The sequence below is a fragment of the Podarcis bocagei genome, assembly GCF_964188305.1.
Source record: "Podarcis bocagei genome assembly, chromosome: 6".
Classification (NCBI taxonomy): domain Eukaryota; kingdom Metazoa; phylum Chordata; class Lepidosauria; order Squamata; family Lacertidae; genus Podarcis; species Podarcis bocagei.
Window position 1 is genome coordinate 74,628,113 of NC_138130.1, and position 20,986 is coordinate 74,649,098.

At 43.7% G+C, this 20,986-nt stretch overlaps 1 protein-coding gene across 1 annotated transcript in view; it reads left to right on the plus strand.

The window, feature by feature from the left end:
- Positions 1-20,986, plus strand: part of ATP1B1 (ATPase Na+/K+ transporting subunit beta 1) — a 33,328-nt gene that overhangs the window by 8,908 nt on the left and 3,434 nt on the right. The window contains exons 3-5 of the mRNA XM_081199069.1: positions 17,355-17,513; positions 19,327-19,511; positions 20,800-20,880. Of these exons, the coding sequence (XP_081055195.1) occupies positions 17,355-17,513; positions 19,327-19,511; positions 20,800-20,880 (425 nt within the window). The remainder of the gene's footprint in view (positions 1-17,354; positions 17,514-19,326; positions 19,512-20,799; positions 20,881-20,986) is intronic.

A 20,986-nucleotide genomic window follows, 5' to 3' on the forward strand; every position in this document is an offset into this window, starting at 1 on the left:
GGGGGCGCAAATCCACGGGTTAGGGGGCGCACATCCACGGGTTAGGAGGCGCAAATTACTTGCCTTGCCCCGGGTGCTGGCAACCCACGCTACGCCACTGCATCAGACACATGAAGTTGACAGGCGTGTGTGTACACACATATGCTAGTGTAGTGGGGGGGGGGAGTAGCGAGCAATTGGGTCAAATGGCAGCAAAAACCAGAAAGTGCAGCCAGTCACAATTCAGTTGAGTGACTGCTAATTGATAATAATGCAACCATTCTAGTGTTGCTAAGTTAATTTAAAGTTTCCATTCTTCAACAAAGGCACTTTAAAGGGAGACTTCCCGCACGAAGCCACTGAATTACAATTAATCAAGAAGTTTGATTCTGTCTGTTTGGACGTGAAGAGGGACTGTGTTGTCTTGTCCCACTCCATGTGCTAATCAGCGTACCAAACATGGGTGATTATGGGATCACCAGTTACTGCTGCTGGGAAGGGTCACTGTGCTTATTTTGCACACACCAAACTTTTAATCGAATTAGGAACATAGGAAGCTGTCTTGTACCAAGTCAGATCTTTGGTCCTTCTAACCCAGTATTGTCTGCACTGACTGGCAGCAGTTCTCTCCCATCCCACCTGGAAATGGCAGGGATTGAATCTGGAACCGTTTGCATGCAAAGCAGAGGCTCTACTACTGAGCTACAGCCTTTCCCTAGCTGTCATAGACTATATATTTTGCATTTAATTTCCATTTTACTCTACTGTTTTAACCATTCACACCCATAAGGAATATTATATACCTGCCAACTGAGAATAATATCTCAATTATGAAGGGGGGTCTAGTCCACAAGAGCTTATGCCATAACAAGTGTGTGAGCCTTTAAGGGGCCACAAGAATATTTGTTGTCTATGTGGCACAGTACCTTCCTGGTGCCTTGAGTTACTTCTTGTGGATTGCAAACACATCTAAGCTGTGTTGAGCACTGTCACTCATCACAGGGTAAACTGGGTTTCCCACCAGGTATTTGCTGTCTTCTTGCCATTTCAGGCTAAAAGTAGGCGGTTCTACTTTCAGTTCAGTCATGACTCTGTTAGCATTTAACCATTTGTGCAGACTGCACAATAAGATTCTCTTGGACCTTTATCTCGGATGTTCACAGGGTGGGTTGGGCATGTCTCTCTAGATATTGCTGGATTCCAATTCCTATCAGCCCCAGCCAGCAGGGCCCAAAGGTTGATACAATGGGAGTTGTGGAACAGTAAGAGCTTGAAGGGCTCTGGGTTCTCAACCTGCAGCTTACAGTCTGCATTAGGGAAGAAAACACTGTGATTCAGATCAGCAACGATGCAGAAGGGGATCATTTAGTGAACGGAGGGGGCACAGTTAGGGCAGTTCAGAAAAGCCATTGCAGTTAGAAATATTTAGTGGAAGAAGGAGCAGGATGAATGCAGGATAAAAGGATGTTCTGGAATAGGGTGCAGCCTGGCACAAGGCACACAAAAAATGGAAAATGGAAAGAATTTTCATTTCAGTTCATTTCAAACTTTTATACACCATGCTTCCTTGCAAATTTATCTAAAGTGGTCTGCAAATTTAAATTCTCAACAATAAGAATACAAGAATTCCATGAAACCATTAACAGCAGAGTGGAAAATTCCTAAAGTTAATTTATGCCTGAAAGACATAAAATCATAAAAACGCCTCTGAGGGTGTCCTAACCTGGCATCTAAATAAGAGCAGAGCAGAGCGAGTGCCAACCATGTTTCTTTGAGGAGGGTATTTCACAAGTGAGGTGCCAGTGATGAAAAGGCTCTGCCTGTCCAGGAGGTGTCACTACTGGCAAATGGGCATGAGCTGATAAAATGCACACTATGCCACTGATGATAGCTGGACAACAGATGATTGTGTGCAAAACAGAATACTGTAAAGGAGTAGAAGTTACCTGGAGATGAGGGAAGGGTTAGTTCTGGTGGATTCTCATCTCCTGCGTATTCCTCTTCGCAGCTTAGAGGCAGGACTATCCCCAGCACAGCAGTCTCTATTCATATATGAACCAAGGAACAATAATGTGTGCATACAGTCCAGCAGTAAATGTTAGCACAGTTGTGGACAGTGTGTGTGTGTGTGTGTGTGTGTGTGTGTATATGTATATATATATATATATATATATATATATATATATATATATATGGCACACACATCCTTAGATTCAAAAGCAGCCCCAAAGTAAACGAGAGAATGATGTGCTGTCACTGAGTCTAATAATCCCTAAAGGGGCAATTACTGGTTTAGAGTAATGCCTAGCTTCATTTAAAGCTACCAAGGCACAGCATGCAGGGCTTGATCCTGGCTCCATTGCAGGGGACAAGACGCCCAGCATAAGTTGTGGGTAGTATCCAACACTTCCTGTCTGCAGTGGCATCTCCTTGCATAACATAACACCTGCCCCTTTCCTTCTGCAGCTTCCCATGCCCTCAAAATCTGCTCCAGGGAGCCAGGGAACCCCCTGGAGCGGATTTGGGGGGGGGGTAAAAGGGGAAAAGTGGGGAAGGGAAAGTCTCACTGAATGAGAGGAAAACCACTTGCAGAGTGTTGGATACAACCTTAACTTTCTGCCATCCCTCACGTGCCAACCCAAGCGGCCCCCTTGAGTGCTTGCAGTCTGCTGCTGGGAGTCTTAAGTTGTGCTCAGAACATCTGCTTTCTAATCTAGGCTAGCTGCTTAAATAAGTTAACTACCTTCTGTTTTGCCCCTTGGGCTATAATCTGAATTTTGCTTATTCAGATGTTGAAACTATCCATTGCACTTGTCTAGAAATATGTTTAGGATTGGAGTGGCGTTGGTTGGGCTGGGGAACAATCTGTGACATGAAAGGATAACATGAAACTTCACAGGGGTCTTGACTTTTGTGAGACGTCTTCCTTTGAGAGATGACTTGGCGTTCCTCGCTATTCATTGATTTGTTTGATTCTTTGACTCTGATACATATAACTTGTAGTTACTTGTATATTTTGTGAGATATGTTGTATGATATACACATTATTTTGAAGTGGCTTATTTGTATATTTTGAATGGCATCATAACCGATTATATATTCACTAAAGGTTAGTAGCCAGCGTGTTGCATTTGCATTTTTTGTAGATTGTTACGTTTTGCAACACGGGGGTTTGTGTTTGTTCAGACCCATGTAGCTCTGGCATGGAGAAACTAAAGCTTCCATGACTATTTTTTTTGGGGGGGTGCTTTAAATGTAGGGTGTGTACACAGTCATTGAGAAAATGACTGTTAACCTGTGCCTATAAGCTGGCCATATGTAAGTAAGCAGGATGATTTGACAGAACAGCAACTACCCTGCTTGCTCCACCAAGCCTCTATCAAGCATTATCCATTCCCAGCAGTTAGTAGGAACCAGCTCTGTCTGTGCGCGCATGGAGTCTTGCAACTGCTAGTTTCCACATTACAAATGACCCCAGGGTTGCTTGATGCTGGAGGCAGTCATCATTTATGCCTCCCTCCCTCCTTCCCTCCCTCCCTCTTGCTCACTATAAAACTCTTCAGAAGCTTTAAATAGCAGTATAATATTTAAACGGCTGCAGCAGCACTGCCAGAATGCTGCTTGGTGGCCTAACTCCCACTGTGAAATGCATTTCCTCCTTACTGAATCCCCAGCAAGGCCTACACACACTCATGTTGAGATCAAGTTGAACCACTGTGTTTTTTCCATTGGCTGCCCCCATTTTAAGCAAAGACGTCGGTTCAGGATGCAAGTTGGAACAAATGTTGGAACATTGTATTTTTAATGCTACTGTAGCTGGTCGCTGTTCCTTGTAGCAGTGAGTAAACAGCTCTCACAAGTGCAGGTGGCAAGCACAGTATTAATTCTCAATTATTGGGGTGATCAGGCATAGGTAGCAGACAAAGGGTGGTCTCCGACACTCTTTTTCCGTCTCTGCAAGGATTTTTGCTTGCACAGAACTCACCACCACCACCACTCCCCACCCTGTCCCGGAGTCTGTTCTGGAGGATTATGGGGAAAACCAAGAGTCAGTTTAAGTGGCATGCAGAGGGCAACTAGGGGAAGTTCTGTTGTGCCAGTGAAAATCATTATGCTGATGGAATGAGTTACTTGGATATAGCCCAAGGACCCTACTCTAAATGCACCTGTGCATTTTCTCCCATAAATTAAGTAAGGCCCTCGAGGACACTGTTGAAGGCAAAACTGAACACTCTTGACACTGGGTGGCCCAGCCACTATCAACAGAGGTAGCCTAAGCTTCTGGGGGGTATATTGTTTACCACAATCCCCTCCAGGGACTGTTGTCATACGAGAGCCCTACACATGTACTGGTGGATGTTTTGCTAGGACTGTAATATGAATGGCAAACATTAGGCTACTCAGTGGACTACGCAGTTCAATATATTATGCGAAATAGCTATCATTTTAAAGAAAAACATTATGCATGGAATTCTAAAACATTGAATACAGTGGTGCCTCACAAGACGAAATTAATTTGTTCCGCAAGTTTTGCCGTCTAGCGAATTTTTCGTCTTGCGAAGCACGGTTTTAACGGTTTAACAAAGTCACGAGATGTTTTCGTCTTGCGAAGCAAACCCATAGGGAAATTCGTCTTGCGAGGCAAATCGAAAACGGAAAAACCTTTCGTCTAGCGAGTTTTTTGTCTTGCGAGGCATTCGTCTTGCGAGGTACCACGGTAATAAGGGTTTGAAAAGTTTAGTCTGGGAGTATTTATACCTCAAGCAATAATCTGATAAATTGGTGTTGCACGCCACATTGCTAGATTTCTCCTACTGTGTTGTCTAGAGTCATCCATTGTCCCTTATTTTTAAAGTGTCATTATTCTAGGCTATCTTCTTTGGTGATCACTCGTAGTTGAGTAATATTGTCTTCCATAAACACGGTTTTAACAATGAGTCCGAAAGTGACTGTGGAGGCTAATTCTGGACCCACGCGTCCTTCCACTGTGGGGACATTGGTACCCAGGCGGGAGTTGATCATGGTGTGGATTTGCCAAGCCTGCCTTCCTCTTAGGACATTTCTCCCTTGCATCCTGAGTTTGAGTGTCTTCAAAGTCCATGACACCTTTGACAAAGGTGGTTCTTCACTTGGAGCACTCGCAGGCCAGAGTTTCCCAGTTGTCGGTGTTTATACTACTTTTTTTAGATTTGCTTTAAACCTCTTTTGTTCACCACCAGCATTACGCTTTCCATTTTTAAATCCGGAATAGAGTAGTTGCTTTGGAAGATGACAATCAGGCATCCGTACAACATCACATGATGATCCAGGGAGTGAATCTAGATTATAATTGCTTCATAAAACACATCCTGCACCATACCCCTTATATCAGTACACCACAGTTTTGTTTATTATTTCTTTATTTCATAAAATTTATACATCACTTGATTTTTTTATTTAAAAACCCTCAAAGTGATTTACGAAAGATAAAACAGTAAAAATTGGGGGGGAATTACAACCCTGCTTTAAAGCATACATGTTGAATCATAACTCTCTAGAGTGACTTGGATCCTTAGATCGTCATCAACATTTTTAATTTGTATACCATCTTTCTATCTTACAATACTCAAGGCAGTTTACAAGCTGAAGAAACAAAAAATGTACATCTTATAACAATCTAATGCAGTACAAAAATGTGATAATAAAACAAAACTTTAAAATAAGCAACCTACATCAAAAGAGTAACATCCAGCTATCATTAGAATAGTATAAAATAATATCAACGTATAAAAGTTAAACAGAAAACCACTCAACAGTTACAATAAATAATTTCCAAACTATAATCAATGAAACAACGGCAAGCCACAGTACATAAAATAATACAATACAAACTGAGAAGCAGAGACTAGAGGGTGGAGCAAGGCAAGTGGAAGAAGGCCTTGCCTAGTCTCTCCCCTCACAGTTCTTCCTCCAGGCGCAGTTTCCTTATGAAGAATCCCAGGGCCAGGGGGTGGGGCAAGGCAGGTGGAAGGAGGCCTTGCCTGATGAGTCTCTCCCCTCACAGTCAGCATCTCTTTATTTCCACTTTAAGAGGAAATATTCCCATCTTTAGTTATATGAACTTGAATTGGGATGGAAACTCGGAGTCACCCTCATGTGATTTCTTTTGCGTCCCCATCACCTCCAGTTCTTCTTTTAAATTCCCTCTCTCCCACCCCCAAATTTAAAACTGGAATTACCTGCTACTCTTACAAGTAACCAGTAGCGGGCACTTAAAAGTTTGCAAAAATAGCTTACCCCAGGCTAAAAAAAGGGGCGGATGTCTACGGGTGAATGTCTGCTTTATTTACAAAATCAAAAGAGGTTTATGAGCCTAACAAAAGTGAAACTCTTAACTTCTTTTTAAAATTTAAATTTAGCTACAGCATTGCAAAATTATGTAAGAGGTGATTTTCCACATATTGAAGAAATAGGGATCAATGAACAATGTAGCTTGCAATAACCTAGTGGAAACTTCTGCTATACAGTGCAGAGGCAAGACGAATGCCTCGCAAGACGAAAAACTCGCAAGACGAAAGAGTTTTTGGTTTTTTGAGTTGCTTCGTGAGACGAATTTCCCTATGGGCTTGCTTCGCAAGACGGAAACATCTTGCAAGTTTGTTTCCTTTTTCTTAAAACCGTTACAGTAATACAGGGTGCATTGCTTGAAGAGGTGCAGTTGCGACTTGACTTCGGGGAGCAACTCATAGCACGCGGTGTGGTAGCCTTTTTTGAAGTTTTTGAAGATTTTTTTGAAAAAATTGAAACCGTGCTTCACAAGACGAAAAAACTCGCAGAACGAATTAATTTCATCTTGCGAGGCACCACTGTATAATGAGTTAGCAATCAAGGCAGCAGTGGACGAAAGGGGCCTATTGGGCTCCAATCTTCAGCTGCACACTTCTTTTGGGTCCGGAACCACATCTTTACTTCTGTGGTCACTTGCACAAAGTAAGACAGACACAGAAGGGAAGGGAAGACACAGAAGGGAAGTAAGACAGACACAGAAGGGAAGTAAGACAGACACAGAAGGGAAGGCAAGACACAGAAGGGAAGGCAAGACACAGAAGGGAAGTAAGACAGACACAGAAGGGAAGGCTAGCATAGTGGTGAAGGGCTGCGGACCAGGAAATTCCTGCCAGAAACTGACCAGGAGGTCTTCCATGGCTGCTACCATTTAAAGCATATGATGGCAGCATGATTGCACTACTAACAGCTTATGGAAAGCAGCAAAATGGCAGTGAGTAGCTGGTCTCTGAAATAGCATTTAGAGCAACTTTAGAGTTTCCTATCTGAGATCTCTTTGGCCTCTTTGCATCTTATTGGGCATTACAACATGCAGCAATAGAAGCAGACTCTCTGCAATAAATGGTAATGTTCAAACATGCCTTTCTCCCACAAGGGAAATGTACTAGTGGCTCTTTCCAGGCATTTCCACTACATGTTGCAAAGTCTTACTTGCATGTCTGCTCCTTGACAGATGTAATGCTAGAAGTTACCCCCCTAAGACTATCTGCACACAACTTCATTTCTGCATACCATACACGGTGTGTTTGTAGCCATTCTGCTCCTTATGCCGTGCAGGCTGCCATTATTGTGACAGCCAGGATGCTGGCTGTGTGATTAAGGGCACAGCAGCTATCCCATGCTTGAGCATTCCAGGTAAGTTAGAAGTTTCCAGCAGAGAGGACGGATAGCATTCTCAGTGTGTTGTGATGTCTCTGTTGTAGTCTCACTGTTGCAATGGTAGGCATCCCAGTGGGAATCATATGGGAAGACAGCCCTGTCATGCTCGGATCCTGCTTATGGGCTTCCCGTAGGTATCTGGTTAGCCACTCTGGGAATAGGATGCTTCTGGGCTAGACTAGATGAGCCACAGCATGATCCAGCAAGATCTCTCGAGAAGAACTGCACTATGGCTAAAATGCCTTTTTGGGCTAGTGCCATTTCAAGCACATCGCCTCTTCTGTGTGCCTGCTGTCCCTTGTGGGCAGCCATAGCATTTCAGTATTTCTGAGCCGATGGTTCTAGCCAGTCATGTCTGCCAGTGTCAATTGCCACCACACTGGTTTTCCATTAACTTGGGTCAAACCATGAGAGTGACAAGAGAGCGGATGGCAAACTAGGATGGTCATATGTCTTAGTTTACATAGGATAGTCCTCCATTTGAAGGGCTGTCTAGTCCAAGCCTGGTTTAAAGAGACAAACACAGACCAGAAGGCAGGAGTTTTGATGTTGCCCATCAGTGAGGAGACTGAACAGGCACAGTTTCCTCCACTAGGGTGAGGTGTATGGTATTTCTATTAAACTTATAACAATCATTTCTAAATTTGCATCTATAACTATGAATTAACACACTTGAATGTTTGCTCCTCTCCTGCAACCCTTTCTCCCCATAATGCATTTTCTCTTTTTTTAGCAATGCATAAATGGTTATCCTAAGACAAAGGTTGCAGCCAACATTATATAGTGCCACTAGGTGGAAACCTTTTTCAATATCTTATAATTGGCATGATAACTGACTTAGGTTAGGACCATGGCACTTAAAAGGATTGCCTAATGTTTACTGTTTTGCTGCCCTAACCTTTGATGTCAGTTGTCGTGGGCATTTCTGTTGTAACAGAAATAGAGCATACTGTACGAATTATGTTGAGGATTATGTATGCTTAATCAAGGTCTGATTAAGGACTGATTTAACACCACAAAATCCCTGCATTAAAGGCAATTTCTGTAGGAATTTACCAGAGATTCTTTTATAGAATGTAACATGTAACCGTAGTGGCATGTCGATTTTTCACTCTGTATTCATAGACAGATAAGAAGTCATGACATGCACTCTGTGGATTTGGCTTCTAGAAATTCCAGCAGGAAGAAAGTCTCTCTCAGTCCCAGAATTCGTACATGAATGAAACAGCCCTCGGTTTCTCAAGCAGAACAGTGAGGTGGAGCAGTTAAAGTGTGGGGCCCGGGAGACCATGGTTTAAAACCCCACTCAGCTATGAAGCTCACTGGGTGACCTTGGACCATTTGCATTCAGCCTAACCTACCTCACTGGCGAATTATGAGGGTAAAAGGGAGAACGAGGTCCAATGGGCTGACATCTTACAGTACTTGGACCCCCGACCCCCAGCCTCTCATCCCTTGGGCTCCTCCAGTGACTGTGCTGCTGCAGCCACTATTTGCTTGCTCTCACTCACTCACTCACTCACTCACAGGCTTATCTGTTAGTGCTGTAAAGGGCTGGCTGTTGTGGTGCTGCTTTACACCTCCCATTATAGCACCACCACCAGGTAAGCCTGTTTAACTTCAGGGAAGGCCAAGGTTGATGATGGAAGCAGCACTGCTGCAGGACGTGTGTGTGTGTAACTGAGTGGTATTGGGCATTGCAGGGGCAATCGATATTGAGGAGGGACCACTGCCAAGTACACCCTGCTCAGGGCTCTAAAAAACTGGACCCGAGCTTGTCCTCACTGCTCGTTTTTTGGGAGCTATCATGGTGTTAATCCCTATTTTATTAACTTGGCAGAACCACATAGCTCTCTGTGTCTAAAAACAATTTGTGCCCCTTCAATTGGCTCCTTGCTGTGCTCTTGGCTTCACCATGGGGGGAAATGACTCTATCTAGTGCCGAATGTAGACTTGCTGGGTTTGGATGAGTTATTTGAGTCTGTGACTCTTGTCCAGCTCCCTGAGCTGAAGGCATCGTGCCAGGATCTGTGCCTCTCTAGACCACCTGGCAAGATTGGCTGGATGTCCTAGTGAACAAAAATGGAAGGTGGGGCTTAGAACTTGGTGCTTCTGCCCAGGGGTGGAGTGGATGGTCCCAGTGTGGAGAGGACTGCCTTCCCGTAGTAACTTCAGGGCTTGCTAATTTCAGTTTGTAGATGTACGGTTCAGCTGTGGTATTTAATTCCTCTCTTTACCCTTGTGCTCATTTAATAATGAGAAGACTTACATGTTTACTATTTTCAGTCAAGGACATCTTGCTGTCCCTCTTAGATTAGAATATAGCCTGGTTTGCTCAGTTGGTTAGACTAGCGTAGTGCTGATAACAGCTAGGTTGCAGGATTGATCCCTGTATGGGCCACCTGCATATTCCTGAATTGCAGGGGGTTGGACTAGATGATCCTCGAGCTCCCAACTCTACAATTATATTCCATACTATGGCTACCTTGCTCCTAAGAACTGTGATGAGTGCATGTTCTGGGAGGCACATGCCCAGACTAAAGCTAGTTACCACATCCTACCTCTCAATCAGCAACATGTTACTGCTTCCCCTTTTCTTGTGGGGTGGAAGTTCTTAGACCCTGTCTAGGCACTCCTGCCCTGCTGCTCACAATTCAAAGTCCAGCAGTCTGGATTTTTAAAAGGCATGCTGACCCAAGCAACTTTTTGGAATATTTGGGCAGTTGGTCTGGGGTCTGTTTGCAATGCATAAAGAAGTCCATATTTTAAAATGGCATCCAGTCCACCTGCTGCCAAGGAAAAATGGTTGTCAGGGTCTCAGAACTGCTCACAGTGTGTCTCAATATGCTGACACTTTGAACGACTGCTGGCATATACTTAGTTATTCAGTAATTATTAGCAATAACGATGGAGAAAGGGGCAACCACATTTGGAAAGAAGGTGGAATCCTGTATGTAACTAGTTGTAACTGAACAGTTAATTCCACCATGGGTATTAAACTCGCTTTCTTAGGAGGTGTATCTATAACCGGCTCTTCTTGATTCTCTTTGATGGAATACAAACAGCTGTAACCTTTCACCAGATAAATCTTGGAACCTGCTGAATGGCTGACCTTGTTAAACATTCCAGGATTTCAGTCGAACTTTTGTTGTCTCCTGATCTCCCTCATCTTTTTTAAAAAAGCATTTTGCCTTGATTTTTATCACTGAAAGCCACATTCAGGTGTTTTAATAGAAAGGTGTGGTATGAACCTATAAATAAATAAATAAATAAATGCAGTGAGTTGGGTCCAGAGTTTATCATACTTGGAGGTAACCCATGGTAATCGAGGGGCCATGCATTAATCCTGACCCTCAATGCTGACTATGCAATTGGGTAATGATGCAGAACTTTGGCCAGCTTGATAGCAATTCATATTAATCTCTAGGCAATAATTTTGCCAGTCTTATCTTTATCGACCTAACCTATCTATTTTATTCATAGGACTGCTTTAACATTATTCTCTGTCTGCTGACTTTATTTGCAACCAATCGTTCCCTGCTTGTCAGTTATTGTAATCTGCTTTCTTAGTAACAGAGCATCACACTGGAAACTTTCCACTTCATTTGATTTATGACTCAGATGGCTCTGGGAACAAATGCTACACCGGGGAGAAAGGAAATGCTCTTGTTTCAAAGGGGAAACCTAGTGAATGGTCTCTACTGCAGGATCCTCATTCAAACGCACTCGGACGAAGCTTGACTAACAGCTCTCATCCCTAATGTGGTAGCTTTTCCACATGCGGGAAGCTTTTAACACAGTTCTCTATGATCCAGTAGTTTAAAGTGATTCACTCTAGTTAGGACTGTAGCACATGCCTTTTCTTCATGAATCAGCCCTCAGAATAGCAGCAAGACAAAGAAATCTGCTTTCATCCCCGGGGTCTGCAGGGTCCCAGTGGGTGCCTTAAGTGGCTGCCAGCTGGACTTGCCTTTGGTAAGTGTGAGCTACTGGCACAATGTTTATTTCCTGAATTCTTTAGTAGCATTTGGGTGCCTTTCTCCTCCTGCTTCCTGTCGTACATGCCCACACTGCATTGTTGGTCTAAGGTTACTGAGAAGGGCAGGGCTGTTGGAAGGAGTTATTCTTGTTTGCCCTTTAGCAAGAGCCAGGACACATTTATTTACTTTGGAGAGGTAGGCATGCAGTGCAAAGCTGTGGAAAGTATAGGTGGAAATAAATTAAGCCGTGTGTGTGTGTGTTGGATTTGTATCTTAAGAATTAATGAAAGATTTCTGTTTAGTTCTCAGATAGCCTGTAGAGACAAATGGCATTTCTGTTTTTAGAATAGTAAGGTGCAAACAATTTCTTTGTAATGTGCGAGCCTTTTCATGGACTGAGCTTTCCAGTGCTAATCCATGTTTACTAGGAAAAACACGTGTGCTGCTATAATGTCTGAACTGTGGCATGAGTGTTTTTCCTGTGACATGTACATGGAATAGGCAGCCACCCCACTCAACAGAAATAATCTTGCACGTGCAAGAATTTCAACTACAGGGGCAAATGTAGTGAATCTGAGGCAGAGCTGGGAATAGTTGATCAACAAATTGTTGTAGCCCTTGACTACCATTATTAATCTTCCAGGTATGAGGAACAACAGAGCCTAGAACTTGCCGATCAGAAGGTCGGCTGTTCGAATCCCCACGACGGGGTGAGCTCCCATTGTTCGGTCCCTGCTCCTGTCAAAGTGACAAAGCATGTCAAAGTGCAAGTAGATAAACAGGTACCGCTCTGGCGGGAAGGTAAACGCCGTTTCCATGTGCTGCTCTGGTTCGCCAGAAGTGGCTTAGTCATGCTGGCCACATGACACGGAAGCTGTCTGCGGACAAACGCTGGCTCCCTTGGCCAATAAAGCGAGATGAGCACTGCATCCCTAGAGTCGGTCCTGACTGGACCTAATGGTCAGGGGTCCCTTTACCTATACTTATGAGGATGAACTCTGGCATGAGAACTGATTTTATTATGTAGACCCCATTTAAGGTAGTCAGAAAACAGAATGTATATTGGGGTGGTGGATGGCTGCGATAAACAATTTAGGCAGCAGTGCTCACACTGACAAGGAAGTAAGCCCCATGGAATGCTGTGGGACAAACTTCTAGGCAAATGTGCATAGGATTTCACCGCAAATGTGCATAGGATTTTAAACTTTTGATTTGTCACCCACAATATCCCAAAGTGAATACAGATCTACACATGTATAAGGCCTAGGGCAGGGGTTCCCAAACTCATGAGCTTCATCCAGTTGTTCTTCAGCATGTCCATTTTAAACATTCTTAATAATAATATTGATTTTTTTTTTACTACTTATATTATATTTTGTTGTATTTTTAATTCTGTGAAATTCAGATTGTAATGCAATAAACTACAGTGAAACCATAATGCAACTAGAAATCATATAGCAACTAGCGTAGTGCACTAAAATTTCTACAACAGAAAAATGAGCCATTTTCAAGTGGTCTATGGTTGGGGGGGGCAGTTTGGGGATCTAAAATGCTAACTGAGAGGAAAATGTGTGCTGGGTTTGTGTCAAAGCTGTATGATTCTAACTAAGAAATCCCAATGCTGTCAAATAAAAGAGCCCTGCAAAGCAAATTATACCTTTCTTTTCTAGAACTACAACTTTAAACTACCATTTGCTACCTGCATATTGTTTAACTTGACTGTTGTTTCATGACTCAGTTATTCTTCCATATTGATTTTTAATGTGTGTGTTTTTTTAAACAAAAATGAATGCACAGTTGACTCCCCAAGCTATGACCCCCTGATTTAGCATTGCATCGAGATCATGGGTTGCTTCTCTCCCAACAAGCCACGAAATGAAGTCAGGGTTTCTTTTTTGGCTTACCAGTTGTGGCGGTTTCTTTGAACGAAATACTATCCCGTTGTTCTCGCCCATCTCAGATGAGGAGTGAAATCTGCTTTTATGGCAAAGTATTTAACTATGGTTTACCATGTTGCACAAACCGGGCCACTGCAGAACAGTCTGTCTGAGCAGAGAGAACTTGGTTGTAAAACAGCAGTACCCGTAACAGTCCACAAAACCATTCTTGGGTCACCCCAGATTGTATGACTTATTCCCCTACCTAGAAATCTTTCACAGGATAAGAACATAAGAAAAGCATGCTAGATCAGGCCAGTAGCTCATCTAGTACAGCATCCTAAGTAGACAACTAGATGCTGTAAAGCGGAGCTCACAAACAGGACCTGAGGACAAGGATAAAACTTTCTATGTGTTTCAGGCCCTATTACATTAAAGGTAAAGGGACCCCTGACCATTAGGTCCATTCGTGACCGACTCTGGGGTTGCGGCACTCATCTCGCTTTATTGGCCGAGGGAACTGGCGTATAGCTTCCGGGTCATGTGGCCAGCATGACTAAGCCGCTTCTGGTGAACCAGAGCAGCGCACAGAAACGCCGTTTACCTTCCCGCCGGAACGGTACCTATTTATCTACTTGCACTTTGACATGCTTTTGAACTGCTAGGTGGGCAGGAGCAGGGACCAAGCAACGAGAGCGCACCCCGTTGCGGGGATTCGAACCACCGACCTTCTGATTGGCAAGTCCTAGGCTCTGTGGTTTAACCCACAGCGCCACCCACGTCCCTCCTATTACATTAAATCCCTCCAATTATTTTGTTGAACCTGCTGAATTCTGGGGTTGGAGAGAAAGAGACATAGCAGAAAGAGAACCGAGAGCCCAGCTTGGTTATAGAAACAACTACTATATAATGGCAGTGTCTGGAAAAGGTCTTGGCTGCCGGCTCTTAGTTGGATGTGCCAAAGGGAAATGGAGCTTGTGCCATAGCAAACTCAGCGTGTGGCCGTCAGCGAAGCAGCATGAACTTCATCTCCCATTACTTTCAGCATCGATATCAAGCAAGCATTGGGTAATTCAATTAAAACTCCACCTGAACCTTATGGGAGAACGAACATGTGGAATGCATTCATTTGTATGGGATGGTGACATGTATCTGTCCCTTGCAAATATCATCTTCCATTCCCTCCCTTCTTGCCTCTACCCCCCCCCAAAAAAGAAACAGAACTTATTCTAAAATAAGAACATATTTTTATTGTGTTCAGTTTTTGCTGCTCCTAATCTGACCCCACCCCAATCTGACCCACAAAGCAGATGCAGGGTTAGTTCAATGAAATGAGTGTGGAGTGGCATGATAGCTGAATATTTTGCATTCCAACTACTGTCACTTTTTGTAATTCTCCCTTGACCCTTTCTCACCTTTGTTGTGCTGAGTGGCACAGGCAAGGGCCCCAACTGGATTGAGCATTTTCATGCAAGCTAAATGCAGTTTATGCAAACTGTTCCTAAGATGCCTAAATTCATGTGTTGAGAAATAAAATAATATTTCCTCATTGATGAATCGCTTCCCATGAAGCATCCAGAAGCAATTCAACATAAGCAACAAAACATACATAAATACAGTTTCAAGTCCAATGCAGAGCAAGACTGAGATAAAAACCTCCACTAAAGTATGCTGAAAGAGAAAGGTTTTTGACAGGTGCTGAAAAGACAATAGAGGCAACACTAGTCTGATGTGTAATGCACAGGGGGTCGGGATAAAATTCCTAAAGATGGGTGCCTCCACACCAAAGTTCAAATTCTTACATCATACAGAATGGACCTCCTGATGTGATGGTCAGTGCAAGAGCACAGGGATCAATCAACCCCAGCCAGCATGGTCAAAAATCAGGGATGGTGGGAGTCAGCGTCCAAAACATCTGGGAGGCACCATGTGGGGGAAGGCTGGTGTAATGTGTAGCCAACCAGGAGCTAGAATATGGCTATGATGACAAGTAGCCACTGATAGCTTTATCATGCATAAATGTGATCTCCTTTTGAAGTCATGTAAGTCAGTGGCCATCACTGCATCTTGTGTGTTCAGTGATCTTAGCTAATAAAGGATGTTCTAGTGTGGGGCCAGAGGGGGGTTCATTCAAATCTGTGTAAGTCAGAAGTGTATCCTGCCTCCCTTCACAGCACTTTCATTATCTGCCATGGTTAATGAATGCCTGGACAGAGCTGCTGCCTTTGATCTAGTAAGGAGTCAGTGCACCTGAATCCCTTCCCATCTGGGTACTTGACATGGTGGAGCAGTGCGGGTGCAGTTTTCCCTCCTAGGATTTCACAGACCTGTAAATATACCTTTTGTTCTGCGGCTCGTAAGCTGTGCAACATAACAAGGATCGACTGTCAGGCTTTACTCAAAACTGACTTGTCTGGGCCATGGCAAATGTGTGGCTGACGTGACTTGTGGGTGCCGCAAAAACAAGTGACAGCTTCCCTTCCCAGAAACCCCTTCAGTGAAATAAATGGAAAAGAGACTGGAGACTTAGCTACATTGGCAAAGAAAGAACACTTTATATGTGTTGTTTATGCATTCTTACACTGTGACACCAGCTGGCGCTGTGGAGTTCCGTTTTTGCCAGCCTGATTTCTCATACAAAGTTTACAGTGCGTTTAACTGAAACGCTTCCTGATGTGTCTAGATCCAGCCTGAGTCTCCATTTCCCCGTCTTTTGAAAAACCAGCTGCTTGTGAAGGGTCCTTATGAAAATCTGATGCCCTTCATGCTAACTCAGGCATATCGTCACACCTGTAGGATCTCTGGAATGATCTACAATAAAGGAGAGCTCTAATGTGGGTAGGGTCTCCCTAGGTGAAATCCTACATCTGAAGCTCTTATATGGACTGTACATTTGGGCTTTTGAGAAAGGCGCCCCTTTGCGTTAGGGATGTGAAGTGACAACAAGAATTGCATTCTTTCTGTAAGCAGCTTCATCTGTTTCAGGACAACTCTGTGTCATTTTGATTCAATTTCTTATTCGGGTCCAAATCTGATCTGTTAAACCTGAAGCTGCTTTGCCCTTGGTGAGTGTAATGGGGAATCAAAAAGCTGCTTATAAGGGTTTGTTTGTTTTCTTTCTTTTCACTTAAGTGGATGAAGAGTGGATGGAGCCTGCCAAATTTCAGGCTGTGCATTGAAATTCTGGGGACAGCTGAGGCCATAGAGGAAATCAGAAACTTAGGGAGTCCCTGATGTGCTTTGTGGATTGTGCAATCTGACTCAGGAACGTGAGCCCCTGGTCAGAATCACCCTGGGATTTTTTATGTTACTTGGACTATACACATAGCCAATGCGCAGTCCTCTGTGCACTCCAGGAAAATACTGCAACTCTCTAGTGCCACGTGAGGAGGGAGTTCGATGAGCCTCTCGATTTGATGAACCTTTAAATTCTGCAGAGACGTGGAGAGAATAAAATAGTACTTTTAAATTTGTTTAAAGGTAGTTCTTAAGTTTAGAATTTCAGAACAAGGTATTTCTGAATTTAAAGAGCTTGTAGATTTTTCAAGCTCATGAAGTATTTTACTTCCAAACAAATGGAGCTAAAATAAAAGCCAAAGTCTGCTCTCTTTGTTTTGGTGGGTGAGGAAGGTGACAGTTTCAGCATTTCATATTCTGCACCTATACATGTTCCAAAATTATTCTGGTTTGTTTCTGCATAAGGAAAGTCTGGATATGATCCTTTTCATGGTGGGGCAAGCACAATACGATACAGATCAGTTGTCTTTGGTCTGTGTGTCTCTGTGTTACATGATTTCTTCTTTTCCCTTTCCAGGACTGACAGCTATTCCCCAGGTATTTAAAATGGAGATTTCCTTCAACCCCAGTGATAAAAACACATATGAGAAGTACACGAAGCCCATGGATACATTTCTGAAGGCTTATGAGTTTAATCAGGAGCAAGATGCAGATTTTGAGCTTGAGTCTTGTGCCAGTGAGTAGATTTTATTTGCACATAACTTTTGTTTCTAATGTATTTGCTTTTAGTCTGGACCATCTAAAGTGCTGCTGGTGCCTAGCAACCCTTGCCAGTAACTTTTCCAGTCAGACTCCGAAAAAGGGAACTCCCTTTTATTTAAGCGAATATGTGCTGTGAGCTGCCCAGAGTGGCTGGGGAAACCCAGCCAAGTGGGTGGGGTATAAATAATAAAATTATTATTATTACAACCCCAGCAACAAACTGTAACTATCTCCTCATGCTTCAGTAATCCTGGCTCCGCTGAAGACAATATGGCTTGAAATAACCTCACCAAATACCCTGGATTTCCTTAGCCCCTGGTGGTGGTTGGTATGATAGCACTGATCTGTAATGTTTTGGGTTGGATGGAGACACCAGAACCCTGCAATTTTGCTATAGATTCATTCTATATTTGCCAACACAGCAACTGAAAAGACCAGGCTGTAAGAAGCAAAGGAGACCACCTAGCTAGCAATGCTCACTGTGTTTTGGATTGAGGGATCCAAATACTTAGTAGGTTTGGGGACCCCCACCCCTAGTCAGGGGTCCAGGCATGTTTGCCACAGTTCAGAGGGGAACAACTGAGGGGAGGCAACTGCAGGGCAAAATTGGTGGGTACAAGGGAAAAGATAGGTCTTCCCCTTCTTGCCCACTGCTCCTTTTCTGGGAATTGCTTACCCCAGAGCTTTCCATCCTTTCTGGTGGCAACCCAGATCCCAGATCTTGTCTGGTTGCCAGAACATGGCCATTTTATAAGAGATGGTGGGTCTGCGTACAACAGAACTGTCCACACTTTGCTCATCTGAGAGGGCTGAGTCAGCACTCTGCCTGCTTGCTAGCATAACGCTTGCCTGAGAGGGGTTAGGGATGAGCTATTACCTTGTCCACTTGGTGCCTGCTCAGGCAAACCAGCCCCATCAGTTGAGAATTGTGCACCTAAAGTAAACCTCTTTCAGTTTTAAAACTAGAGAAGTCCTTCCATGGTAGTGTTTGGGGACAGTAATTTTGTTTGATGGCGCTGGTAAACCCCTAGGCTGTGTACACAATATATCTGTAAGGGACATTCCCCCCCCCCAAGGGATTTTGGGCACTGTGCTTTCTTAAGGGTTCCTGGGAATTGTAACTCTATGTGAGGCGTAAGCCACAGCACCTAGAATTCTGCAAGGGAAACTTATTTGTTTTTAATATCAAGGTATATCGTGTATGGAGCCAAAGTCTCCAGTGAACATCTGGAAGGCACTGTAGGATTAACACAACAGCCCATGTTGGTGATGAAGCCGCATGTCTTGTGACCTTCATAGAATAACTATTAAGGGCAAAGGAGCCCTGTTCTCTGTAGGATCTGGTAGACATGTGACAGGCCTCTCTGAAATGAGACAGAGCTCCTGTGATCCCCAAGCAGTTAGCTCATGCATGCAGTCCTTTTTAAACACACCATGATCTAGGAAAATGGCATGATCAATACTGCACATGTCACAGAGAAACTTGATGTACATGTCTGCAGGCTGTGTGTTTTGGTACCCGGCAGCTGCAAGCAATTAGATTAAAGCAGGAAAAATAAGTGCACGTTGGGAAATATCAGAAGTTTTCCTTAAGGCTAGGTGGATGCTTCCCATGCAAAATTATTACACTGCCTCATAATATGAAGCAGGTGTAGGATTCACCATTAGACACTTTTAGTTGGAGCCTTTAAGGTTGAATATCCCTGAGATGACTGAGGATTGTGGCAAGCTGACCAAAATGCATATAAGCAAGGTTTTTCTTTTTCTCCCCCACTCCCCACCTCCAGCTGAACCCTCCACCCACAAAGGCGAAGCTCCTATTGACCCCAGCCTGGGCAAGAAGCCATCTTGCAGGTTCCTTCGCTCCTGGCTGGACAACTGCTCTGGGATAAATGACCCCAGCTTTGGTTACAAAGACGGCAAACCATGTGTCCTCATCAAACTCAACAGGATTATGGGCTTCATACCAAAGGCAAGTGCTGCTAGGCCTGTTTTTAAAGGAAGGGGGTGAGGAAAAAGGTGGGAATTGGTAACACAACCACATAGGAAAAGGGAGGGTGCTGGGGGAGTCTTTGATTGTCTTATCTTCTACAAGATTGCTTATATCTACGGTATTGTTCTGTCAATAAGATGCCCCCATGTATAAGGAACCCCCCTCCTTATTTTTGGGGACTCCATTTTAAGAAAATGAGGGGAGATGGCCCAAAGTTGTTGAGCTTCTCCCCCCACGCAGCTGCGGGCAGGAAACACTCCCTAGATTGTTTTCGCTTGCTGCGGCATTGGGGGAAGTTGCTCTCCTGCCAACTGGCTGGCTGGCGGGGCCCCGCTTCTCACCCCCATGCCACTTTCCATGTATTGGACTACCCCAGTTTTTGGACACGATTTTTGAGTCGAAAAACCTCGGAAAAATACGCTACTTTCCATTTTCTCGTCTCTGCCACTGATCTCAAATAAACACCTGGTGGCTGCTTGGACTCTTCTTACCAGTGGAAACACTGTTCGTCTTCTCGTCACACAATGGGGTGACCACTAGACTTGAGGCCCTGCTGGCTTTTAAAATACTGATCATATGCTTTTTTGCCAGGAGACCAAACTTACTTTCTACTGGCAAGTGGCGGTGAGGAGGGCTGCTTAGTAGACCAGCCATGTAGCAATTAAGAGGATTCTCAAACTTTTTCTGGATATTTTTTCATTTGCTTCACTCCGGGTCTGTGAGCAGTATTTGGAGCTTATGTGTCCGCTGATGGGAAACCATGCTTACGTTGGCTGATTTGAGACTGTGGACCCAGCTCCTCCTCACAAATCTACTAGCCTTCCCCTAGATGGCAAAGAAGAGCTCGAATAAATAAAAGCCTTTGTTAGTTTTAAAGTAGTTTCCGGATTAGAAAAGCACAAGTGGGGGAAATATGCTTTAATTATTTTAGTTACCACCTTTTCTTCTAAGGATTTTGAGGTGGTGTGCATGAGTCTCACCGCCCCATTTTATGCTCACAACAACCCTGTGAGGTGGGTTTCTCTGATTTTTTTCCTGTCTGTGCAGGTTCTGCAGACTTATTTTCTTTTAATTTACAAACTGTAGGGCTCCTATTTTAATTTTAGTTTGCTCCATTTCACTTCCAAACTGATAGGCACTTGACCATCTTAATTGGCTTCTGGAGGGTATATTTGGCAAATACACTTATTGGAGAAAGGAGTTTGTCTTTTAGCAAGGGTTTTGAAGTTGGTCTAAACCATTTGTAATGTGCTTGTTTTCCTCTTAGCCTCCACTCAATGACTCCATCCCACCTGAGGTGAAGGCAAGATTCAACCCTTATATCATTCCTGTTCACTGCGCTGCTAAGGTAAAATAGTTCAAGTTCTTACCATAATTTGTTGTAGATGGGGCTGCCCTTGAAGACTGTCCAGAGACTGCCGTTAGTTCAAATATACAACTGCTTGCCTCTAAAT